Here is a 26,847-nt window from a genome sequence, read left to right as displayed (position 1 = left end):
CTGTTTTCCTCAGTCATCTCTCTGTGATCCTTGTCCTTCCACAGGAGCAACTCCTGACCCTGCTATTCCAGCCAGAGGGTGCCTGAGCCTCCAAGGAGGGGGGGTCTGCCATGCTTTGGGGAAAAGTGGTCCAGCTTGACCTGCCTTTGATCCTTGACCTCTGCAGAGACCCTTGGGAGACCCACATCCTCATGCCTGACTCAGAGCCCTGGTTCCTTGAGGTGCTGGGCAGAGTCCAGCAAGCTCATAGTTCACACCCAGCCCATGGCTGGCTTGCCACATCTCCACATGCTCATCACTGAGAGCTACGGGACCCTATACATTCATGACAATGATTTCCCTTTCTAGAAAATCTCACAGCCCTTGTCAGCACCTAAACACAGGGTAAGGAGAGGGTTTCCTTGTCTCCCTGGTGTAGCTGCACTGGTCAAAATTCCTTTCCTGCTTTCAATCAACACCTTTTCTTTTTGCTTTTAGGGCAAACAGCTGAGCAGAATTGTGGGATCAGCAGAGTCAGGTCTGTACATAAGAATTGATAATTGTAGAATGTAGACTATCTACATTCAGCACAAGGCGCCCATTTTATTTCCGCTGCACATTGCTGTTTGAGAGGGTTGCCAGCCTCCCCCTACCCCACCCCTTTCTCTGCTGGGGATGGAACACTGAGCCACAGCCTGAACCCCAAATGTTTCCTTTTATAGCTCAGGCTGCCTCCTCAAAGATCGGAGGCCAGGAGGTAATGAGAAATACTAAAATATTTTTCAAATTGTTTTCATTAGTAGATATCATATATATGTGGGATATATATGATATCTTTAAAGAGTGTTTCAAAAATATGGAGACCGTGTCTTTCTAATTTGCCTGAGATAGATAGATATATATATATATATATATATATATATATATATATATATATATATATATATATATATATATATAAATAAACCCAGTGGGGCTTGACCTGGACCACTGAGCTACATCCCCACCCTTTTCATTTTATTTTAAGAGAGGGTCTCTCGGGGCTGGGGTTGTACCTCAGTGGTAGAATGCCTGCCTCACACACATGAGACACTGGGTTCGATCCTTAGCACCACATAAAAAGAAATAAATAAAGATTGTATTATCTACAACTTAAAAAAAATAAAATAAAAAGAGAGGGTCTCATTGTTTGCAGACACTGACCTGACCTTGGGCTCCTCCAGCCTCACCCTCCCTGAGAAGCTTTGCTTTGTTTTTGTGTTGAGGTTAAACCCAGGGCCTCGCCATGCTCAGAAAGCACTCTATGGCTGAAGCCTAGCTCAGCGCCAGGTGTCACCTCTGCACCAGAGGCTAAGTCAAGGCTTCCCACCTGGATTAGTTCCCAGCACAGCTGAAAAGCTCCGCCTGAAAAGGGCTGGGGCCAAGCATCTGTCACTCTACCCAACTTCAGCCAGTGATTGGATGACGCTGGCTGTCAATCACGATGCAGAGGCGGGCCTGGAGGCCGTCCATCCCGGATGCTGGGGGAACTGTCCAATCAGTGCGCAGAGGGAGAGGAAGGGCGGGCTTCCGCAATCTCGCGAGCGTTTCTTCCTCAGGGACTCCCCTCCTCATCCTTCAAGCCAAGAGTTCTCTGCTCCAGGGACTCAGGTGACTCTGCGCTGCCTGTGTCCCCCCCACCCCCGTCTCGGGTGCCTGGAGGTTCCTCGAGAGGACGCCGGGTCACCACAGAAGACAAAAATGGTGAGTTTGCGACCAGGGCAGAAGGCACGCGTCACCACCTGCCGTGGGGCCAGGTGCCCGGGTGAGCTGGGGAGCGCAGCGGAGTCGTGGCCCTGTCCCTTGGTGTCGTGGGGTGAGCTGGGTTTTGGGTTTTTGAGGTGAGCTGCTGAGTGTGGCAGAGTGCCCGCTGGAGGGTGGCCCTGGACCCTGTCCCCTGGTTCCCTGGGTTTGGAAGGGCGGGTCAGGTCCCTGGTGTCCCCTTTGCTCCCTACTGGTGGCCCGACCCACTCTTCCCAACGTGGAGGAAGCAGGGCCACACATGCGCCCTCCTTCTCCCAGTGGAGCTCCTCCGGAGGCTGCTGTAGGTTCCCCAAATTGCAGGCGCCTCCTCCCTTCTAAACCCCACCTTCCCTCCAGCTCACAGCTCGGCCAGACGTTCGTTCTTCCCACTTGGTCCAAATGGACACCGTCCGCTAATTGTCACTTTTCATCTAATGAAATATTGGAGAGAATAGTTCTTTTCTTTTAATTGGGGACCCAAACTCGGGGAGCTTTATCAGCCACATCCCCAGCCTCCACTTTTACTGATTTTTGAGGTCTGCACCCACTTGGTGTGGAAGCTGGTCTCCAACCTGTGATCCTTCTGTTACCGCTGTTTACCAGTGACGAGTCCTTGCTTCCCCGAATGCTGAAGTATAACACCAGAGAAGCACGCTGAGGCAAGTGTAGAGTGGAAAGTAGAGGTTTATTAAAGGACAGCAGAAAAGACTTCTCCCCGCAGGAAGAAGGGGACCCAAGAGGTGGAATCCCTGTAAGGGGGAAGTCTTCCCTCTTTTATAGCTAAAGTCTTCTTTCCGCTTTCCCACACTTTGTTTCTCATTATGTTGCAGTGATAGAATGCAGGTGGGAAGGTCCAAAAGGTGGGAGATTGGTGGGCTGGAGGAGTAATCAGGGCAGGGAATGCCTGGGGTGGCTTTTGGATTATGATAAACAGTTCCTTAGAATGGATTCGTGCCTTGGGGACATTAACATTTCAATTGCTGCTCTGGTTTCCAGGACTCCATTCTCTATAAGGGCCTCTGTTTTATTTATCTTACACAATATTAGACCCAATTTACCTAACTACCTATCTGTAAATCTGGCTTCACTTCTGCTTCAGCCTCCAAAGTTCCTGGGATTACAGGGCTGTGTGGAGGGGGCAAAACTGTGACTTATGCAGTCAAGGGGAGAAATAAAGAATGTCCACACACTTGTGCCCCTTTCAATGCTCTATTCACTCAAATTACTCAATACAGTAGAACTGTATAGGTTCTTAATCAAGAAAACAACAATCCTTAATGCTAGGCATTGCCATAGATATAATCAATTCACAGCAAACAATTCCAGGTTGATTAATTCACAGCAAACAATTCTAGATTCATTCTAAGCACTGGAAAACACACTTAATCATGATAAGCTAATGACAGACATTCCCTCTGTATGCTGAGTTTAAAGGTCTTATGTCTTAGGCTTTGAGTCCAGCAGATGCACACTCACTCAGACCTCAGACCTCCGTGACCAGGTCTGTAACCAAGGCAGTCTTTTCCTGGTGTGGAGCAGATGACCAGTTGAGGAGGGGGTCCTAGGAAGGAGTTGCAGCTCTCACCAAGGTCCAGAGGAGGCAGTAAAGTTTGAGAGCAGTGAGGACCACACAGAGACTCAGGAAAGATGCCAAGTGATGGGATGTCAGGTCCTCAGCAGGCTCTCCAGCTCAAGTGCATCCTTGTTTGAGCTGGCTGAATCCCTGTTCATTTGCTCTATCATTTATACTAAATTTGGGGGCTTTTGACCCCCCTTTCAATCCTTATCAGCTATCACCCTATTTCTCAGTGACATCATTTACCCTGGGGTCAGAAACATCTAGTCTGGTGGTCTTCACCCTGATCTTCTCCCTTTCCCTCTTATTAGGCAAGGACAGCCTGCCAGAGGCTTCACTCTCTTTATCAGGTTGAGGGGAAGGAACTTGTTTGAGGACTTACTGGAGGGATCTGTGGATGTGCCTGGTGAAACTGCAGGTCTTCTAAAATGGAGTTGCTTAGGCTCAGGCCTAAGGCCATTCTAACAAGGCCTATGCCACTGTCCCTGGCAAGAAGAACACTTTTGAAAGCATTTGTTTTCTATTTCTGAATATTATACTTGAGGGGAAAGAAAGGGGAACTTAACAGTTCCCTGTGTTTGGTCAAAGTAAGTACTTTAAAAGGAAAAAAGGCATTTCTACATAGAAGCTAGGAATATTGAATCTTGGGCTATGTATCCAGCCCCCCTCCCTACTTTGACATATATTATTTATTTACTTAAATTTCTTTTTATTAGTTATATATGCCATTATAATGCATTTTGACACAGCACACATAAATAGAGTGTCACTGCTCCTTTTTCTGGTTGTACTCCATGTGGATTCACACCAGTCCTGTAGTCATATGTGCACATAGGATAATAGTGTGTGATTCATTCTTCTGTTCTTCATCCACAGCTCTTTAAATTTGATTTTCAGATGGGGTCTGGCTATGTTGCCCAGCCTGGCCTGTAAGTCCTCCCCCGCCTGCTTCAGTTTCTCAAGCTGTTGACATTAAAGGCATTGGCAATCCCAGCTATGGAAAATAGTTCATTTTGATCCAAATATTAATGAGCATACTCAGGAACATGAATTCAAGTGAACCGAAATGATGTATGTGTCCCACCCTGAAAGACAAGGATTGAACCCAGAGGCACTTAATCACTGAGCCACAATCGGTCCTTTTTATATTGTATTATGAGGCTGATATCACCACGTTCTTTATGGCTTCCCTAAGTAGCTGAGGGTGGCTTTGAGTGTAGCGATCCTCCTACCTTAGCCTCTCAAGCTGCTGGGATTACAGTTGTGTGCCACTGTGCCTGGCCTACATGAACTTTTATAAAAGAAAGTTGTGTATCACTACATTAACCAAATGCATTGGTAGGATCATCAGATGGGTGGGTTACAGGGAAGAAAAAAAGAAAAAAGAAATTTCTTCTGTCTGTTGTTATTACATTCTTACTTTGGTAGATGGTGGGGACTAGATGTCTGGTAAGGGTAATGATATATTCTGAGTAATTTAATAGTTTTGAGATTGTGGTCTGATACAGAAATTAAGATGATTGGCTACTAAATGGCTTAAGATAGCCCAAGATAATTTTTGCTCTCCATACAGAACCCTGCCTTTTTCACCCTGATGGTGGTCTGGTTAGCCAAAGTCAAGTACTCTGAAGGTTCTTTGATGTAGATGCAACTGATAGAGAACTTGAGTTCACAGCTGTAAAAATCTTGTGCTTCTCCTTATATCTTCCTTAGGTGTACACACCATGTCAGATTTCTTGGGCAGAGGTTCCCTTTGGACGCCTCACAGGGTCCTATATCCTCAGCCACTGTCCTCTCCTAGAGCTGCCACAAGGTGCCCACAGCTGCCCTGGTCCCTGCAGGGTGAACAGAACTTCAGACCCTGGGTCAGTTTCTCCTAGAGGACACCTGAGGTGTGGGGTGCAGCCTCTCAGGGAAGCTGCTGGGGGCTCTGGGCTGAGGAATCTCCTGGAACAGGCCTCATCGAGACAGCTACTTCCTTGGGACCTTGTTTTTCCCAAGCTCTGTTCCCATTCCTTGGAGACAGGTGGCCATTCAGCCTGTGGATGCTGGTGCTGAGGGGCCAGGTCACCAGTGATTCCTGCCCTTGTAGTCTCACAGTGTGAAGGAGCGAAACCTCTCCCAGAGCATAAGCAACACTCACCCCAGTGCAGAACTGTGCAAACCTGAAAAGCCTCATAGACTGGCGTCATGGTCTAGGTCCCTGGGAGGGTGATCCTAGAGGCTTTCAGGAAGCAAGACCAGGAGGGAGCATGTCCCACATGTCAGGGACCTTCCCTGCCCCTTGAGCCTGACACATGTGTGCTCCCTCAGCACCAAAGCTTTCTGTGTATCACTTTGAAATGATCTGCTCACATTTTGAGGCCCAGATCTATTTTTTCAGAGCCAAATGGGATGGACTATTATCAAATAGGCAAGAAAGAAGTGGATTTTAAAAACTCTAGTTACATTTCCATTGTGAAAACAATTACAGCCAGGTACAGTGGTGCACACCTGTGATCCTTGCTGTTCCAGAAGCTGAGGCAGTAGGATTGTAAACTTGAGTACAGCCTTAGCGACTTAGCCAGGCCTTATGTCTGGGGATGTGACTTATCAGTAAAGTTCCTCTGGGTTTAATCTCTGATCCCAAACCAAAGAAAAAGAACAGAACAGAAAAACAAACAAACAACAACAACAACAACAAAAACACATCTAATTTATCTTTTGCTACCCCTGAGTATGCATAGAAAATTGGGGAGATTTGATCTTCTCTTTTCAATGATTTCCAATTGAAATCCATGCCCTAGATTCCAGAATGCCACTTAAGATACAGAGAAACTCTGTCTACCATTATTGCTTCAGGAAATGAATCCATTTCTACAAAAATTGTGGTGGATAAATTTATGAATTTGATTTTATGTAAATTAGTTACAGTCGTTGACAAGCTGATGAATTTGACAGGAATGACAGTTTGTTGTTACTGTTGTTGTCTGGACTTGGCAGGTTCATGTTAGCTGTGTCGTTTTTGGTATCAGCAATGGAACCCAGAGGTGCTTAGCCACTGAGCCACATCCCTGGCCCCTTTTAGATTCTTCCTTTTGAGTCAGGGTCTTGCTACATCACCTTGGGCCTCTGACCCCTGAACCACTGGGGTTACAGATGTGCACCATCACACCCATCTTCATTGGAAGTTTTAAGGACAATTTTGGCAATACATAAATACCCAACTGTGATCATTTAAAAATCACTGTATACTTAATCAGTGAAATAATAAATGACACCTGTTTTCTGAAAAGGAGAGATATATGTGTCTAAGTGAGGGTGCTGATCTTCTCACAAGCACTCCCACCATGTCACCTGATTCCTGTTCCCTCCTAATTACCTCCTCCTAGGGCTACCCATTTGGGAGCTGGCCTTTTAGCTTATGAAACTTGGGAGTAACATAAATGCTCTCTCTACTCTCTCTGTCCTGTACAATATTTTCACTGGTCTTAGATACAGTGTACTATTTTCATTTTAGATATAGTTTTTCTAATTTCACCCCATAAAACACAATAATCCATGCCCTGAATTTCACATAATTTACTGAAATGCTCTTTGTTTTTTCAAAGACTGTAGATCATGGGCAAGTTCAGTCTCCTTTGTAAGAAAGTGTGTTGTCTTTTCATTGATTTTTCTTGCCTCTCATTGTGTATCTTTTGTATTATAATCTTTTTTTATCACTCATTACATATATTTTCAGAGTTGTTTTTTTTTTTTTTTTTTTTTTTGTGTGTGTGTGTGTGTGTACATGGAATGTTGAGGATTGAACCGAGGGCTATCAAGTTCTTACTACTGAGCTACTCTCCACCCCAAGAAAATTAGTATTTTAGACTGGGGTTTACTTATTTGCTGATGTATTGAGTGCTGGGATTGAAGCCAGGGACTTGCTCATGCTTATGTTGTGCCGGTGTACGGCTGCAGCAAATAACCGGGGGGTGACGAACAACTTGTGTACGTTGATACAGCAGGAGTGGAAGCCATTTATTGCAGGACAGGAGCAGTATTTATACATTCCACACAGCTTATCTAATTAGCATAAACTAGATACATCAGTCAACCAATAAGGAATCTCCACACTTAGTGGCTCGCTTTTGTTAATTCTCAAACCACTCCCTCTGGCATTTTGCCAGGCACCATCCAGACTTGTTTACGAACTCTAACATTCCCCTGGCAAAATGCCAGGTGTTATTTTTGACTTGTTTACAGACTCTAACATTTCCCACTTTTGTTTAATTTAAATAATGACCATAGTGGTTTTTACAGAAACACCATAAATAACCTGCTACAAACAGAAAGGGAGGATACAAAATGCCATAATACCAAGCCAATTGATGGCTCCATGCAAGAAGCCCTTGGAAAAATTATACCAGCAATGACACTGTTAGCAAAGATACCGAGTTACAATTTGTTATAGATTACAGTTTGTTATCTCAGTCCAGGTAAAGCAGTGTCTCAATAGATTAACTCACAGTCCAGGTAAGTTCTGCAGGCAGCTAGCTTAAATCACAGTCCAGGTAAGTTCTGCAGGCAGCTAGCTTGATCCGAAGTCTCGTCCGTTTCTCAGCAACACTGGAAATTCTTCCACCTTCGTCTTCACTGGCACTGGGATGAAGGCAGGAACTCTGGATGGCTAAAGAAAATCCTGTAGTATTCTACTAAGAAAACAACCTTCTGAACAATTTAGTACATTATCTCAAGGTTTTTTTTGCATTTGAAATAAGCATTAATAGTGTTCATTACTCATCAGCTTCCAGGTGTGGGAGAACCATTGTAGCTTAGTTATTGGCATTGAAAATGACCAAACATCAGGGACACCAATAGCGTCTTCTGCAGCTGTAGCATCCTGGGCAGCCCCAGATGGCCCTGGGTAGTGTCCTGGACTCAAACAGCCTGCAAGACTGTGCCTCCAGGTCAGGTTTGGATTTGGGCTCTTGAAGTGGCGTCCCGCTCCCTGGGCGGGGAAGAGCCCACTGCTGCTGATTGGAAAAACCTTGCTGCGCCATGAGCGTTTTGCGTACGTGGCAGCCGCCGCTCCGATTCACGCACCCTCCGGTAACGAAAAGTATTCAGTGATAGCCTTTTGCTGCAACTTTTTTCCTGATAATCCTTCCTCCTCTGAACTTTCTTTTTCTTTCTGACTAGAGTTCCTGGGCTCTTATCAACACATGCCCTAACTGCTCTTGGTTCCACTGGGGTGCCTCCTTCCCTTAGTAATTTACTTCTCACCCCTTCCATATTTTCATCACAAAGACAATACAATACACTGAGACAAAACAAGACACAAACATACTGTATCAATCTTCTCCATTTTCTCGAAATGGCCATTTTTCCTCTCGCCCTATCTACCTACGGACGAGCAGATTTGCTCCCGTCCTATCTATGGACGGGCAGCTTTTTTTTCGTCACTTACACCCGAGTGTCCCGGGGCTCCCCGTAACGGGCCACCATCTGCCGCAGTCTGGCTGCAGCAGAATAATCAGGGGGGTGACGAATAACTTCTGTAGCTTGATACAGCAGGAGTGGAAGCCATTTATTGCAGGACAGGAGCAGTATTTATACATTCCACACAGCTTATCTAATTAGCATAAACTAGATACATCAGTCAACCAATAAGGAATCTCCACACTTAATGGCTCCCTTTTGTTACTTCTCAAACCACTCCCTCTGGCATTTTGCCAGGCACCATCCAGACTTGTTTACGAACTCTAACATTCCCCTGGCAAAATGTCAGGTGTTATTTTTGACTTGTTTACAGACTCTAACAATGTTGTCCTCAAAAAAAAAAAAAAAAAAAAAAAATGAATTTCAATGTGTGAGCAACATTTTGGAGGTGGGCAGGTGTTTTACTTGGTAACAAACCTAGAGGCACTTGACCACTGAGCACGTCCTCAGCCCTTCCTATTTATTATGTACCTATTTATTTTTATTTTTATTTTGTATAGTTGCAGAGGGGGCAGAATACCTTATTTTTGTTAATTTATCTGTGGTGCTAAGGATCATACCCAGTGCCTCATACATGCTAGCAAGTGCTCTGCCACTCAGCTACAATCCCAGTCCCCCCATTTATTGTTGATGAAGACCAAGTTTCACAAAATTTCTGGATGTCTTGCTAAATTGCAGAGAGAGCCTCCAACTTGCCAGTTCCATGCCTTGACCTCCCTAGTGGCTGAAATTTCAGGTGCACACCACCACACCAGCAGTTGGAATACCTTTTAAAGCTTTATCATCCAGTGGTTGGGATTGTGGCTCAGAGAAAAAGTGCTCATCTAGCATGCGTGAGGCCTTGAGTTCGATCCTCAGCACCACATAAATATTAAATAAAAAAATCGTACCCACCTAGTACTAAAGAATTAATATATATTAAAAAAAAAAAGTTTTATCATCCAGTTTCTTGCCAGATGGAAATAGTATTGAAAATCAGTTTCGTTGCTTTTGTCCATAGTTTTGAAATTGGTAACTATGACTTTTCTTCTTTGCTTTATTTTTTGCATTATTATTTGGGAAAGGTATTCATTATGTAATATTGTTTCTTATGTTTATATTTGTTAAAGTTTATGGCATGTAGTTCATTCACTTCCTTATTAAATCAATTTTGTTTTTCAGAGCAATTTTAGACTTATAGTTTGTTAGTCAATGTTTTCTAGAGGAACAGCATCAACACGAAGTGTGATCTAAAAGGGGACGTATTAGATTGGCCTACTTGACCTGAAGCTGGATGTCCACAGTGGCCATCTGCAGCTGGAGAGCTTGAGAAGTAGTAGCTGCAGAGTCCAAGAGGCTGAAGCCTCAGAACAAGAGGGATCACTGGTGCTGCCCTAGTCAGACCAAAGGTTCTGGAAACTCCCTGGAGAATCACAGGCAGAGTCCACTTTGGGAGAGTGAAGAAGGCAGAGTGTGATATCCTCAGGCCATTGCAGCAGCCATTGGAGCAGAAAGGGGCTTTCTCTGCTGCTGCTTCCTTCTTCTTCCAACTTTTGTTCCACCTAAGACACCGTCCTATTGGATGGTGCTGCCTATACCTAAGGAGGTTCTCTAGTTTGGTTCTCTGTTCCACATGCCAATCATTTGTAGACACACCCTCACGGACACACCCAGAGGCCTCTTAATCACAGGTATCTCTTAATCCAATGCGGTTGACAATTCTAATGAGCCATTACATATAGTATCAAACACTCTACACTGTTCTCAATATTTTGCATTGATGTTGGATGCTTGTTAGTTACTGAATCAGTGTCCTACATTTGATTAAGAGAGTGGATGAAGCAACACTTTATCATCAGCTGAAATCCATCCTTTACCTTAGGGTTCCTCCTCTGTGTGGTGTGATTTTGTGTGTCACATACTCTACATAATAATGTCATACAGAAGAGTTTCAGTGCATCTATAATGTTGTCTCTTCTGGAATGTTCTTGACTTGGAATCTTACTGCACTTGGCCTTTCAGACTGGCTTCTCTCACTTACCAGTCTGCCTTTAAGGGTGCTGTATCTTTGCAGGCTGCAGAGCTCACTTTCTGGGTGATGTTCTTTGGTGTGGTTAAAATGTACCTTGTCCATTCAGCATTGAAAGGTGCATCTTCCTTGCTTCTAGCTTTGGGCAGTTCTGGACATGGCTGCTGTAGTCACTGCTGCAAAGTTTTCTGTGCATAATTTTCACCTCATTTGCATAGACACCTGGGAGTGTGGTGAATTAATTGTAGAGTGCACCATGTTTATTTTGTAAGAGCGTGACTGTCTTCCAGAGACAGTGTTCTTCTCTCCATTCACATGAGCAAGGGAAGGGTGCTTGCTGATTCATGTTTTCACTGTCTTTTGGAGCTTTTGGTATTTGTCATTTCACCAGTCCAGTTGAGTACCTGGTGGCACCTCATTGTTCATTTTGAAGTTTCCTAATTATATGCAGGTGAACATCTTCTCACACATGTGTTAACTGTGCCTCTTTATTGATGAGTGTCTTTCCTAATCTTTTTCCCACTTCCAAGTTGGTTGCTTATTTTTTTTTACTGAGTATTCTTCATGTATGTTGAATACCAACCGAGTGTCACTATGTGTTGTGACAAAATTTTGTCCAGTTCTCCAGCATGTCTTCTCATTCTCTCAAGTGTATCCTTTGAAAAACGCAAACTTCGTTTTGATCAAGTTCTATTTACAAGTTTTTTGCTCACAGATCATGTGTTTGATGTTACATATGAAGCTGTCATGCCAGCCCAGATTTCTCTGTAAGTACTTCTGTGTCATTTTAGTGAAGTTCTGAAGTTTGCATTTAGTACTATGATGTATAGGCAATGTTTTTTGGTGCTGGAAAGTGAACCCAGGGCCTGCTAAGTGCCAGGCGGGTGGTTTGCTAGAGCTGCAGCCCCCGCTGTGTGTCCTACTTTAACACTGAGGCTCCACTGGGAGCTGATTCTGTGACATTTGTGAAGTGAGAATGCTTCCTTTCTTTGTACATTAATGTCCAGGTGTTTTGGCAGTATTTTCCAAGACAGTGTATTTTTCATTGATTTTCCTTTGCTCCTTTGTCAAAGATGAATGGAATAGATTTATACTGTGCCAAATACCACTGTGTCTTGATGATTGTAGATTTTTAGTAGTTCTTAGCCTCAGGTAGAGTTCATCCTGTGAATTGAGTGTTCATTACCATGTTGGTTGTTCTAGATCTTTTATTACTGATAACTTAAAAGAATTTTGATTAGGATTATATTGAATCCATAACTGAAGTTGGTAAGAATTGATGATAGCACTGAGGTTTCCCATGTGTAAACATAAAATATCTCCATGTGTTTTCCTTGTCTTTGATAGTCTCATTGGAAGTTAGCAGTTTTTGTCATACAGATTTTTATCAGATTTATATATGAGTATTTCTCTTTCATTGGTTCTGTATAAGTGGTGTGTGTTTGTTTTTCTTTATGGTTTTGTTGCTGGGTGTTGGACTCAGGGCTGTTCTACCATTGAGCTACATTACCAGTCCTTTTAATGGTTTTGTTTGGGGAGAGAGTCTTGCTAAATTGCCCAGGCTGGCCTCCAAGCTGGGATCATCCTGCCTTGGCCCCGTGAGTGGCAGGGATCAGAGGCATGGCCTCCATGTCCAGCTTGCTGCTGTCAACAGGATAATCATTGCCCTGTTTATAAACATGACAACACTGACATCACGGAGTTGCTTTTTGTGATTCTTTGGGGGATTCCACATAGAGTAAAGATCATGCTGTCTCTCTATAAAGACATGGTGTTTTTCTGAGCTTGAGTGTTTTTCATTATTCTTGATTTTTCTCTTTAACTTTTTATATAATCAATATTTATTATTTAGCTTTTTGTTATGATGGGTAATGTTAATTGGTTTTCCAATTTTAAATCAGCCTTGAGTCGCTGTAATAATTCCCTCTTGGCTGTGGTGTATAATTTTTTAAATTTATTTTTGGACTCAATAAAGTAATGTTTGAGGAATCTTGCATTCATAATAATGAGAGTCATTCATACTTTCCTTTTCTATATAATACTTTTCTTTATCTATTTAATTTTGATAATTTGGTAACATAGAGCTCAGAAAGAATTAGGAGGTTTTAACTCAGCTTCTGTGTTCTGGAAAAAAACAGTAGAAAGTTGGTGGCAGGTTTAAGTGTCTCCTGGAAGCCTGTTTGACATGTCAGAGCCTTTTTGTGTGTGTGTGTGTGGCGGGGGGGGGGGGGGGGCGGTAATTAGTTATTGAGCCTGTTTTTTTGTATTTCTCCTTGTGTGTAAGTTGTAGGAGATTGTTGATAAACCCAGTCTGATTCCCTCTTTAAAATTGGGAGCCACCTTGCCACAAAGACATGAAAAGCTAATTTCAGGTTTACTATAAATTACTGCAAATTCTGATCTTGCTTGGAATGCCTGCCCGTGCCTTGAACTCACCCATGCCTGGCTCTCTCTGGGCAGATAGCAGCCCTCTCTGAAATTTTAGTGACGCCTCATAAATCTTGGCCTTCCCTGGCCAGAAAATGACCCTCTCTGAGGCTCTAATTACCTTCATAAATTCTGATGTGGAGGCCAGCAAAAATGTAAAGTAGCCTTGTGTTATGCTCCTCAGAGTTTTGTTATCTGTAATTTCTCAAACTCCTCTTTGGTGACTTTCTAGGCTATAAAGCTGTGCTACAAGAAAGCTCCAGAATTTATGAAGGTCATTAGAGCCTCAGAGAGCATTGTTATCTGGCCAGGGAAGGCCAAGATTGATGAGGCATCACTAAAATTTCAGAGAGGGCTGCTATCTGGTCAGAGAGCCAGGCATGGGTGAGTTCAAGGCATGGGCAGGCCTTCCAAGCAGTTTAGAATTTGCAGTAATTTATAGCAAAGCTGAAATTAGGTTTTCATGCCTTTGTGGCAAGATGGCTCCCAATCTTAAGAGAGAATTAGGCTGGGTTTATCACATGCTAGGGAAGCACTCTTGCACTGAGCCACAAGTTCAGTCTCTGTCCTTTGTATTTTGGGCCTTATGTCAGTTTATCAGAGTTGCTGATGTTCATGAAGGGCTTGATTTTGCAGACTGCAGATTTCCTGATTGTGGTTTCATCAACACCCACTCTGTTACCTTCCTGTGCTTGATTTAGGTTTACCTTGCCCTTCTTTCTCTGGTTTCCTGAAGTGCAAGTCTCAATGATTGCTTTAGCTCTTCTTTTCTGAAAGGTGCTTTGGATGCCTTAGATACCAATGAGGCATCCCCTGTGCTGTTCTCTACAGATTTCCTATGGTGGACTTTTGTATTTCATTTCCTTTAAAATGATCACCTTTTCTCTCACCTCTTTGTCCTGATCTGTTGAGTCCTGTGCTTCACCTCCCTTTGCCTGGAGGCTTTCCAGCTGCCTCTGATCTGATTTCTGCTTTAACTCCCATGTTCTTTGAGCATACCTGGGCTTTCACTGGTGTTGCACACTCTCACGGGTGTAGTTTAGGGCTCAGAATGTGCCTTGTCCTGGGGGGTGTTGCTGTGACCCTGAGAACTCGGTGTGCTTTAGTTTTGAGTGAAGGCCAATGAGGCCCTCCTGTCTGCTTCTCTGTCCCCATGTCTTTCCTGACAGAGTTGGGCTGATGTCTCCCAATGGAAGTGTGGATTCGTTGTCCTGGGCAGTTCTGTATGTCTCTGCCTGATGTGTTTTGACTTTGTTTCAGGTGCATGCTTATTAAAACTCTCAGACAGTTAATTGAAAGTTTAGCCTAGGGAGGGCACAGGCCTGTAATTACAGTGGCCAGGAAGGCGGAGGCAGGAGGACTCTAAGTACAAAGACAGCCTCAGTATCTTAGAGAGGCCCTGAATAAATTATATAGAGATCCTATCTCAAAACAAAAATGAATAAATAAAATTAAAAAGGGCTGGGAGTGTGGCTCAGTGGTTAAGCACCTCTATGTTCAAATTCTGGTACAAAAAGAAAAGAGAAGAGGACATTTAACCTAGGCATTTGGGAGCCTGATCTTTCTCAGGGTTGGTCAATCTCATGTGTTGTTTGGTGTTGAGTATTCTTTGTATATTTTGTTGTTGAAAAGTGAATGGAAATGTGTTCTTCCCTTTTCTCCTATGTTACTCTTCCTGTTGGGAAGGCTTCATGCATTTGCTGAGTCGCATTCCTCACACTAAAACACTCAGGGTCACTCCAGGGGAACTGGGCTGCGTGAAATATTCACACAAGAGACACAGATACCTTTTTCTTGGGGTTCTGTGATGGCTCCACTGAACTTAAGGGGGGGGGGAGAGAGAGAGAGAGAGAGGGAGGGAGGGAGGGAGAGGGAGGGAGGGAGGGAGGGAGGGAGGGAGAAAGAGAAAGAGAGAACTTGCTGAACCCTTTCACTGAGAAAGAACCATTCCAATGAGGCAAGGGGTCAGGTTTCAGGGGGCTGAGTCTAGCTTCCTGATGTCTGTGTCAGCAGGTTGACTGACATCTAGGAAGGCCACACACAAAGGGAGTTTCCAAGGAACATTCTATCCCAAACAGGGCAAAGGGGTAGGATTACAGAAGAATAGGTGAGTGTAGCTCAACCTCAGGGGTGACACCTACATCTGAAGACATGCCTTTGACTTCCTGAGCTGGGACAGTGCCCAACTGACCATGAAATGTAGTGATCTGTCAGAGCCTCTTGCTTCAGGACTGGAAGGTGGGGGGTCATTAAGAGTGGCTCCCCACATATTTCCTCTTCCTTAATATTTGAAGGCAATTGGGAAATTATATCCTTCCGTCACTGGATTCTTGGTCCGAGGTCATCATGATCTGCTATTGAAACACAAAAGGCATTAGTAGAAAACATACTATCTCAGGGACATAACCAACTTGGAAGATCCAGGTTATTATTATTATTATTCTGCCAAACACTCATCAGAAGACTCTTCATCTTTTCTTGATTTATTGGGAAGCCTTGCACTTGGCAATGGTAACATGGACATGTTCATTTGGCATGGTGTTTCAGCCTTTCCACGGAGCAGAGGGCTCAGTCACAATATTTATTACAGTGGCTTTTTAGAGCATTTTAACTCAGTTCTAATTTTTGCATCAGCATTTATCTGACTATGAAAGACCTTGGAAGTAATTTAAGTCAAACATTAAGAAAATCCACATGTTGTAAGTTTGAAACAGAGCCATAAAGACTGTATCATAGAAGCAAGGAATAATATTTAAAGTAATCACTTCAAAGATCATGAGACCGGAGCTGGCCTAGGTCTGGTTCATTGGCATGCACCTGTTTCAGACCCCAACATTAACTTCAGCAGAGTGTAGCTCTGAAATACCAGCCGGCAATACCTAGTGACGCCATAAGGTGAGTTGTATTCATACAGGCTACAGGATATTCATCATCCTTCCTCTTAACTCTCATATTTAAGGAGCCTATTAGGTCTGTCAGTGATGTACATATTCTGAAGGCAGAAGACAAACATCCAAACATCCTTTTGGGTGCCATCTCACTGAGGGTTGGGGTATTACCAATCAACCTCCAGGTGCCAGGCATCCTTGTGTAATTGCTTTTGTCCATTCTAGGAGACCAGCCTAAAATGTACCCACTATTTCTAGACCTCTTGTGTTGTACTGGCCAGACATTTGCATAATACTTAGGAATACTCAGGAATAATACTTAGGTGCCAGTTTCAATTGTAGAATGATTAGGGCAACCATGCATTGGTGGATATTTTAAAGAATAACTGGCCTATACAGGAAAAAAAAATCTATTAATCTTTCTGACAATTGTTCAGTTAGGTAAATATAGTCTTAATCTCTAAGGACCAGCATGATTGGCTGCTTTAGGTTTCTTACATGCTGTCTGTTTCCAAAAGATATTCCCAGTCAGCCTGTTTACCACAGGATCAACATGTGGGTATAGCTGACCATGGCAGTTAGGAGAATTAATCTAGTTATGGGTGGACTTTCCAGTCCACACTGTAAAGTATATTAAAAATGGACCTGAAAAATGGGTCCATAGAAGTCTCTCTATCATTTTTACTTACCTGACAAGCTCCTGAAGCTGCATAGCTACAAACCCTGCAGCTGGAAATTGACCTTCCTGTACCAGGTTTCTCAGTCATTTTCATCACGACTGGTTTAAACTCTTCTTTGAAATCTGATTTAACTTACTGAGTCATGTTCAGTGCAGTGACATTCTCAATATTACAATTAAGAAAAAAATTTAAAATATTTTGTAAGATCTAGTGTGCCTCTGGGGTTCCCCCCCTTTTTTGCCTTATAAATATTGATTTTATAGAAAGCACCAATTTAAAATTGGTCAGTTGCCACATACTAGAAGCTTCCAGAACCACAATTATGAATTTATGAAAAAACAAAAACATCCCCCCCAAAAAACAACAAACAAAAAAACACCCCAGACCAAACTGCCAGAAAATCAAGGTCCCAAATGACCAAAAGATTCTAAAGAAACATGTGGCTGGGGGTCAAGAGACCCCAATGCCTTAACAAGTACCCACAGTTGAAGGGAAAACCATGTAGAAATTCAAACCCACAGTCCTTTGCCCTCTGCCCCCCCCACCCCCATGCTGTCAAGAGCAAGTCAAGGGCTTCCAAGTTTCCTGGGCCAGGAGCAAAGGCCACAGCTTAAGTAATGGGAAGAAGGAGAGTTTCCATAATTTGTTTTTTTTTTTTTTCCTCTCTCTCTCTTCCCCTGTAGGGGAAGGGAACACACTGGTAGCTTGAGATTAAGGAGAAAACACTGAGTTTTCTTTCTTTCATGAGGAAAACAGAGAGATGGCAGGCTGCTATGATAAAGTGCCAGATCCACCTTGTGATCTGATGGTCCCCAACTCCAAGAGAAAAGAAAGAACACAGCTCCAGATATGAAGAGCTGAGAGAAGGCGCAGAAGCCGGCCAGCATGGGGGAGCCCTAGGTGGTACCCAAATTAGCTGCCCTCAGCTCCCTGCTGGTGGGTCCCTGGGGGTAGAGAGTGGCAGGAGGGGGGTGGGGCTGGATGTGGAGGAAATGGAGATGCTGGTGCAAACACCTGACCTGAGGGCCCGCGACCTGGGTCTGAGGAGTGGAAAACCAACAGGGGTCACCGGGAGTTCTGGGTCACCCTGAGCCTGGTCTCAGTTCTGGCGGGTGATCCACACTACCTGGACTGGGGTGTGGGCTGGTGGCCCAGTTCTGGTCCCTGGCTCCCAGGGGTGGGGGAGGGGTGGGCGTGATGGGCTCCTCCCCTTCCCCTCCCCTCCTCCCTGCCAGTGCGGCCCCCACCCAGCCCATTGCAGGGCAGCCTGCTGTGTCACCATCAGCTCAGCTCAGCGACAACACATCTAGTAGGAACATAAGGCAGGTCATGGTGGTGGGGCTTGGGGTGCCAGTGGCAGAGCCACACGTCGCCCTTCTCATCACCCATCTCGTACTGTTGTAGGGACAAATGAGGCAAGGCACCTAAGACAGCAGGAAACAGTTTTGTTTGGCTGCAGCCAGGTTCAGAGGGTGCAGCCTTTGCTGTAATCAATCAATCCCCTGAACCCAAGTTCAGGGAGTTTCAGAGTTTTATACCCAGCATGTAAGGGGAGGGGCTCAGAAGTTCACATAAAAGCAGCTTTTTCTCTCACTGTTCTGGGCAAGTTAACTCTTCAAGGACAACACCTGAGAAGGGGAGAGCTGCTTCTCCCCTTTCTTTCCTCCCCCTTCCTGCTGTTGCCATGGATCCTAGTTGTAACTTACCTTAATGTAGACATCTCTGTGAAGCCCAGCTCAAGGCCAGAGGCCTCGTTTGCACATTTCTTCAAAGTACTATACTGGATGGGTTTGTGATAACTAGTAAGGGGGTGTCAGCACCTGGAGTGCTGGTATCTTTTCAGCCAGTGGCCAAGTAAACAGGGTGGCACAAAAATAGGAAGTTTATCTACATTGAACTCTTTTGCAGAGATTCTTTTGCTGACAGTCCCAAAATCAGCCATGGTGAAGAGGGCTTTTCTGTGGAGAAAGAGGGTGCCCACTTCAGTATCTCTTGCGGCACTGCTTGCAAGGGTCATCGAGGTACAGGGGGTTTCGGCTCCAATGTGTGTGTGGCCCGGATGCTGAATGCCTCGAAATGATGCCCTTGAAGTGGTGGCAGGTGCACTTAAGAAGCCATCTTGGGGGCAGGAAGCTGAAGATCTTGACCAGCACGTGCTCAGGCGGCAGCAGCAGCAGCATGTACTGTGGTGGCTCCAGCAGCCTCTGGATCTTGAAGCGGATCTCCAGGAAGTCGTGTGACACGTGTCGGTAAAGGCAGCACAGGGAGGTGTCTGCTGTGCCCTCAGCATCATCTGGGCCTGGCGATGTGGTTGGCACATCAGCTGGGGGTGGCCCATCTGGCCCCTGAGACTGGAGGAAGGGAGCTGGCCGGGTGGGGTGGCTCCTGGGCACAGTCAGGCACTGCCTCTTCTCTTACTTTCTTGGCACCGTCCTTACCAAAGACGCACTCGTCCACCACACCCGTCACCCCCACATCCATGCTCCAAAGTCCCAGGCAGGGGGTGGGGTGGGGCGGGGGGACTGTCCTCAGGCCTGGAGGGCTTGGGGTCTCAGCCCCGCTGGCGTCATCAGCCCTAGGCAGCAGGAACTCCATGGTGCTGGGAAGGGCACCCTGGAGGGGCTGATGAGCTGGTGTAAGTCACAGGTGATCTTGTCATTGATTCCAGCCCCAGGGACCTGGGTTGCCAGGGAAGGCACAACCAGCCAGGCCCCGCCTCCACTGGGTAGGCTGCCTGGGGCTCCCTGCCATTGGAGACAGGAAGGCAGTGCCTACCTCACCAGGACCTGGCCCTGGCGATCCTCCTGGCGGAGGCCCTTGGTCGGAGGGCTGTCCACCGGGCCTCAAAATGGCCTACTGCTTCAGCCACACGACTGCAGTCACCACCGCCAGATCTCCTTCAGACCCCAACCCCTTAGGTGGTCCACCTTGCTCAGCAGACACAAAGACCACAGGCGCTGGGGTGGTGGGGCAGGGACAGCTCTGCAGGGCCAGGGCACCCCTCTGTTCTACCAGGGCCACCATCTCTATGACAGAGAGCAAGTCCACATCCTTCCCTGCTGAAGTGGGGTCCCCCTCGGCAGCAGGGGTCCCTCCTGGCCACCTGGGTCTGGAGGAGCTTTGGTGGGTTCCAGACAGCTTGGCCTTGGAGCTCCTGTCCCCACTTGTCTTTATTTAATAAAACTGAGTCAAGGCTTGGCGTAAGCCATAGCACTACCAGTTTAAGTTATAGGTAATAGTACAAGTATTTAAACACTAAGAAAGAATTATCTTTTATGCATTATTGCAATTTCCCAATATAGACTAGTTGATCCATCCTAACAACTTAAAAAGAACTCTCAATCTCTTTGAGAGAAGGTCTCCAAATATCTCTGTATTTTAGAATATTATCCTTTCAGGACTGGGGATGTGGCTCAAGTGGTAGTGCTCACCTGGCATGTGTGGGGCGCTGGGTTCAATCCTCAGCACCACATAAAGATAAAGATATTGTGTCCACTGAAAACCAAAAAAATAAATATTAAAAAATTCTCTCTCTCTCAAAAAAAAAAAAAAAAAAAAAATTAAAGAATATTATCCTTTCAATAGGTGTCTCTTAATTATCTTTTAGAAAATATGATGAAGGTTACTTCCCAGTGGAGGGAATAACATATAAATCTTACCATATTTTTTGTGGATAATAGGTCTAGTCAGAGAACTTATATCAATGAATTTCCAACCAATTTTGCAACTTTTATTGCTCAAAACCAATGTGTGACTTTAATTTGAAGAACATCAATCTTAATAAAATGTTCTCCCACATCTCACAATTATCCAACAAAAGTAATATATAGGAATTAGCAGAGTATTTGAGTCAGTCAATTTTAGTCCTCCAAGGAGAATTGTCAAAATTGGAATCTAAGTCAGCAGTTTAATATATTTAGTGTTTAGTCAAGGATGTGAATTTATTCACCAAAATTAATCCTTACCTGAAACAGTGAAAAATCATTAGGCAATAAAGACCTTCTTTAACAAAAATAAACTTAACATTTTAATAGGTCTTTATCTTGTCAAAATATGGGCAAATATTTTAGCTTATATCAGCATAGTAAAATTAGGGAAATACCCTGAAGTATCCTTGAATTAATCAGTTAAATTTTTATGGTCAATCCAGTACATATAAATGTTCTTCTCAATTGTTTTAACTTTCTATGTCATCTGTCTAGATAATGATGTAAAGATCTTTCTATTTAAACAACTACTTTTATCATTAAAATCTAGAATATAAAGACCTGTTTCACCCAAAGATGATCCCTTTCTTCTTCTTAGGACCTCCTATGCGTGCTTTCTCTCTGTTGAAGCATCTTTTTCTTTTATTAGAGTTTTTCCTAGTTACACTTTGGAACAATTTCTGAAAACCGTAGAGTCTAAGCAGATTATTATACTTTCATAAGAAATGTCTGAATGAAAATACAGTTAAAGCCCTTGGATATTCTTATAGACAAAGTCATATCTGTTTATTCTAAAAGTTTGTGCAGTAATTTGAGATTACTTGATTACGTTTTGAAAGTAAATTTATAGTAAAATACATTCATCTCAAATATCTGTAACTAAAAGGCAGAGCATCAGGTAAATGCATGTATAAGAAATATATAAATTATGTGTTTTCTGTTGAAGAAAAACAATTAGATAAATATATATTAATTAAACAATTTGATATGTTAATTATTTTATGGATCAACAACTATAGGTTATTCAAAGAGCATAACTTGTAGTTGTATTAACTTTATGTAACCACGTGGTTCTTAAGATATTTTGGATCCATTTAACTAAGAGTGCATTCTTATATATGATTCACACGATGTAGCTGAAATAAGATCCTTATGTATATTTTATTCTTTTTGACAATACACAGGAATGAGAATAAGGATTTCTTGATCACAGGAACATTGCCGGCTTTTGTTCCTGCAACAAGCAAATGCATTCCCATAACCTCCAAAATTAAAAGCAAAATATAAAGAGGCATATGTTTGATATTTCTAATCAATAGAACATTATTTAGTAACAACCATAGAGAAAAGTCAGGTTATGGAACTCAAAAATAACTTAAATTTGGGCTGCCACACAGTAACCTGTGGAATTAGGTTTTTCCTGGAAAAGATGTAGTTTGTTAGCATTTACAAGTGGGGATTCTTAAAAAGTGCAGGCTCTGTAGTTTCAGGATCAAATCTGTGTGAAACAGGAAGGAAGGTTAGTGGCTGGGAGGCAGGACCAGAAGTCCTGTCTGAGTGACAGTGGAAGGACCAATAGGAAGCCTTGGAAATGCGGGAGCGGGACCAGGAAGTCCACTTGGCCAGCCAGGCTTTGGGTGGTTACCATGGTGATGGAAACAGCATGGAGCCCATTGCCCACAGTTCAGGGAAGAGGCTCCCTGAGCTTCCCAGCGGGTTGCATTGCATTTGGTTTGTTCCTATGAAGCCTCGTCTGGAGACCTGCACTGCTGTTCGCACTCTTGCAGTTCATGGACGTTTTCCTGTATGATCCCTTCACAGTGTCCTCCTGTCTTTTGTACTTTCCCTGGGAGCACATGGGTCCTTTAAAGGTGAGTTTTAACCACAGACACCAGTGTTACTATCAGATTTTAAGGCATTCTGCACCCAGGCCAGGTTGCTTAAGGGTTCAAAGCACTGTTGGTGGTGGCTCTAGTTACAGACACCACAGGGAGCACCGGCTAGGCTCAGTTACAGTCTTTCTGATCCATAGGACAAGAGTGTAGCAGAGGTTCAGAACCTTCTGAGTATTCACAAAACAATAAAAATATAAAATTCACTTCTCTACAGGTAGAGAATCCTTGTATCATCTCTCAGCACAAAAATTTTCTTCCTTTTTTCTCACTGTCCCAGCACAGACTTCTAGTACATAAACACTCCTCCCAAAAAATCTTAATGTTTCAAAATATAAAGATTCACAAAAACAATCCCAAAAAGTGCACAAAAGCACTTTTCCCATGAAAGAGGACTGAAATTAACATATCCCACTAATCATCTTAATAATACTTTACATTTATTTAGAGTCTAGAATTATAAAATCATTTTTTATAAACACAGAATATTCCCAAATGTTTGAAAGTTTAACCTCACAGAGTTTTCTTCTAATTCACTTACTTTCTACAATTCAGCCCACAATACTCTGCAATCCGAAGCATGCTTAACTTCTGAAGAGAAATTCCAAATGCACTAAATTTATAAAAATCACTCTGGAGTGGCCATATGGGCCACCAATTGTCACATTTCTCACACTAAAACTCTCAGGCTCACTCCAGGTGAACTCTTTAGGTTGAGTGCCGCCAAAGGCCGTGACCTCTAAGAGCTGAGTCCCTCGGCAGGGACAAGCATGTGTCCATGTAAGGGATAGCAAATAGATGGCACCAACTCCCCTACCTCAGTGTTCTCAAAAGTTTCTTACGCTTAAAAGTAAAGGCCCTGATGTGCTCAGGCTCAGGCTTTCGGAGTTGTTCCCCTGGGCTCTGGTGCCACTACTAAAGTGTTGCTGCCAGATCTCTGGGTCTTGCCCTCATGTGCTGCTTCCCCAGAAGCAAGGAAAGAGCAGTGGAAACAGCAAGAGCTCAGTGCTCTGGCTCCTCCAGGTAGCTGTGCTGGGGCCTCTGCTTTAACACAGACCGGTGCTGCTTCACACTCTGTTGCTCCTGCACTCTGCCCACCCCAGCCTGGAGAGACAGCAGTGCTGAGCATGCAATGGATGCAGCTCTTGGTCTTCTCTGAAAGGGTTTCTCCTGGCCTGTGTGGGCTTCCTTACTTCCTCTGTATACCTAGGTATTCTTATTTGGGGGCACAATACAGTGGAGTGAACCCAAGTGTTTTGAAACAATGAGCCAAATCCCCAGCCCCCTGTATTTAAATTTTGTTTTCAATTTTGAGACAGGGTTTTGCTCAATTGCTTAGTCGCTCCCTGAGTTGCTGAGGCTGGCATTGAACTTGCAATCCTCCTGCCTGAGCCTCCTGAACCTGGGTATTTTTGAAACCTGATTTCCAAAAGAAATTCTTCCTCAGCTTTCTTCTCTAGACTTCAGGTGGTGGTTGAGTGCCAAAACAATAACTTGCTACTATTCCTATATGCAGGCTGTGGGTTTAGTTAACTCTTTTTAAGGAATTCCACCTATTTTTTCACAGTAATTTCTTCTGACTTAGAACAGTGAGAACCTTTTTAAAATTTCTTTAAGATGTTAACATAGTTAGTTCTGTGATAAATTTAATAGAAATTAAAGAAACTTGGAAAAGATCTGCTGTGTGCAGTCTGTAGCCAGTGACTAGGGTCTCATACTGGGAGGTCACACCCCTGTCCTGCACCAGAGAGGGGCTTTCTGAAGGGTGAGTGAAGGTCACACCCTGCTTGCTGCTCTCCAAGACTGCTTCATGGAGCTGTGGAGAACCTCTTGGGGCTTTCACACATGATGATGTTCTTGTTCTAATGGTTCTGCTTGTGTGTGGAACATTCCCTCTCTCTGGAGTCATCATCACCTGGGATGTAAATGATTTTCCTTCTTGCAAGGTCCGTTGACTATATTTGTGGGAGTCTCTTTCTGGGCTCTGTTCTGGTCTATGTTGTGGTAGTACTGTGAGGGCCCCAGACTCTGAGTTGTGTCATGTTGGTGTCTATTTTGATCTTTTTTTCTTTTCTGCTTATCGTTTTTAGAAAATTGTTTACCTTATTTTTCTATAAAAGTAAATTTTTCCTAGACATACTGGTGAGTACCTATAATCCTAGCTGCTGGGGAGGCTGGGGCAGGAGGATCATAAGTTTAAAAGATAGTCTCTGCAACTTAGGAGGCCCTGAGCAACATACAAGATCCTGTCTCAAGATATCAAATGTGTCAGGGATGTGCCTGTGTGGTTCTGCTCCCCTGGATTTGATCCACACTGCGTTTTTGTTTATTTATTTGTTTTTCAATTTGTCACACATAAATAAGTAAATAAAAATATATTTCTCTTAAATTTCTGAAATGGGTTTTAGTCTTTCACAGTTAAATGTACAATAAATCACATTTGTCTGCAGAATAGAGGGAGGAAGTACTTGCCACGTAGATTCTCATTTGCCTGGACCATCATTGTGATCTGTCCCCAAGACACCTGCTGTCACCCATAATTTTTCCATGCCATGAAGAACAGCGCACTAAAGGCTTTCTCTTGGGCTCCTACTAGCCTCTGTTGATACTGTCGTGCTTCAAATGCCATGTGTCTTATGTCCTTGAACATGGTTCTTTGTGAGTGGCAAGGTCCTGTTCTGGTAGGTGGTGTTTTTGGCTGTTCCACACTGTGCAGAAATCATAGCCTGCTTAGAGACCCACATGGAGTGGCCTGTTTCACAAGCAGTCAGCGTGGGGTATTCAGGATTCTGGGCTGCAAACCTGCTGCTTTAACACACCCTGGAAGTGCTTGTGCCTGAGGTTTCCTTGCACCAGCTGTGCTACAGGAATGAGGAATCTCTTTCATGACAGACCACCATTGTACATGTGGCCTATCTTGATCAAAGTGTCCTTGAGCAGAACGGTGGTGTGTGTCTCATGACTGTACATGATCTGAGTGAGACATCTGCTGTTCAGAAGAGCTTGAGAATCATTGGACATTCATGGTTGCCACAAGGTTTGGAAAAGGATTTTCTGCTGTCTGTTAAGAAAACTGTTTTTCAGACCTATATAACTTTGTAAGGCTGTTGTCTCAATAAGGTGACATCTGGGGGTCATCGAGTTTTTCCTAAGACATGCCATCTTTCCACACACCCCATTCTGCTTTGACATTAACCACTAGAAATTATTATATTGTTGTGTTTATTAATCAATGTGCTTGATTACTAATGGGTAAATTTGTTCTGGAGTAAAGCTCCTGCAAACTTCTAGTTGTCCTCAGTGTAATCATCCAAGTTGAGCTCAGTCCCCAGTGAACACATTGTGACAATCTGTGTGGAAGATTGTCTAACTGTTGTCTATGAGGGAAACTCTTTAGTGACTCCATACTCGGAGGGTGTGGGTTGGGGCTGATTCTAGGCACTTCTTTAAGGATGGAACAATTGACTTTCAGAAGGAAACAGGAGATCAGTAAATACCATGTTGTCTATATTAAGTGTGTAGGCCCAGTGAGCCACTGTGGTTGGCAGGATCTCTCAAATGCTGAGTTTTGTGATCCCAGCAATTTCCTACTCAGTCAGCTTTCTTTTCTAAGGGTAAATAATATGGAGAATGCTAATATTAGCTCTCTACTGCACAGGATGTTGGTAGGATGGTGATAGAGATGCAATCAACAAATAAGTTAAGGGTGACCCGAGAGCCCCTCTTACTTCCTGTGAACTCACCAAAAGTGAGTTCACCAAAGGAAGGGTGTACAATACTCTCTGTTTACCTTGTGTGTGGGGCCCAATTCTAGTGTTAGAGTGGCTGTGAGGACTTAAGTACACTAAAGATTTCATGGACAAAATCGTGGAATTAATCGGGAGGCCAGGGAATCGTGAACATCATGCATGGTGAGTATAGATTTCTCACACTGTCAATCTCTCCTGGCCTCCACTACACATTTGTGGGATATTTTAGATCTCAGTGACCTTTGAGGATGTGGCCGTGAACTTCACCCAGGAGGAGTGGACTTTGCTGGATGCTTCCCAGAAGAACCTTTACAGAGGTGTGATGCTGGAAGTCTTCAGAAACCTGGCTTCTATAGGTAATAATGTTGTGTAGTTATTTAATCAAATAGAGAAGTCGTGTTTATTTTGGTCATTTATGTAGAACATGAAAAGACAATCAATTGGTGAATTATTGTAGCATAAAATGCTCCATAAATTTGGAAAAGCATTTCTAGCTCCTAAAAATTTATAATGTTTTGGTTTGGCATTTTAGGAAAGAGATGGGATGACAAGAACAGTGAAGATCAGATCAATAATTCTGGGAGTAATCTAAGGTAATTGTACTCACAAGAGGAATCCTTGAGGGAATCTGAGAATGTCATATAAATGTGCACAACTTTAAATGTATTTATTCTTACAAGATTTTTTACCAAAAAC

The 26,847-nt window shown here is 43.6% G+C and overlaps 1 protein-coding gene and 1 pseudogene across 3 annotated transcripts in view; one reads left to right on the top strand and one right to left on the bottom strand.

Annotated features, from left to right (window-relative positions):
- Nucleotides 1–1,401: 1,401 nt before the first annotated feature.
- Nucleotides 1,402–26,847, top strand: part of LOC114084547 (zinc finger protein 721-like) — a 31,153-nt gene continuing 5,707 nt past the window's right edge. The window contains exons 1-4 of one of the 3 annotated variants that reach the window (XM_071606946.1): nt 1,628–1,722; nt 18,730–19,052; nt 26,381–26,507; nt 26,684–26,744. In XM_071606946.1, the coding sequence (XP_071463047.1) occupies nt 26,474–26,507; nt 26,684–26,744 (95 nt within the window). In that variant the 5' untranslated portion in view covers nt 1,628–1,722; nt 18,730–19,052; nt 26,381–26,473. Of the gene's footprint in view, nt 1,723–18,711; nt 19,053–26,380; nt 26,508–26,683; nt 26,745–26,847 lie in introns of all 3 variants that reach the window. The other 2 variants (XM_071606945.1, XM_071606944.1) reach the window with 2 other exon arrangements.
- LOC114084548 (F-box only protein 46-like) lies at nt 18,786–20,788 on the bottom strand (annotated as a pseudogene).

The sequence above is a fragment of the Marmota flaviventris genome, chromosome Y, assembly GCF_047511675.1.
Source record: "Marmota flaviventris isolate mMarFla1 chromosome Y, mMarFla1.hap1, whole genome shotgun sequence".
NCBI lineage: Eukaryota > Metazoa > Chordata > Mammalia > Rodentia > Sciuridae > Marmota > Marmota flaviventris.
This window is presented reverse-complemented; position numbering and strand designations above follow the sequence as displayed.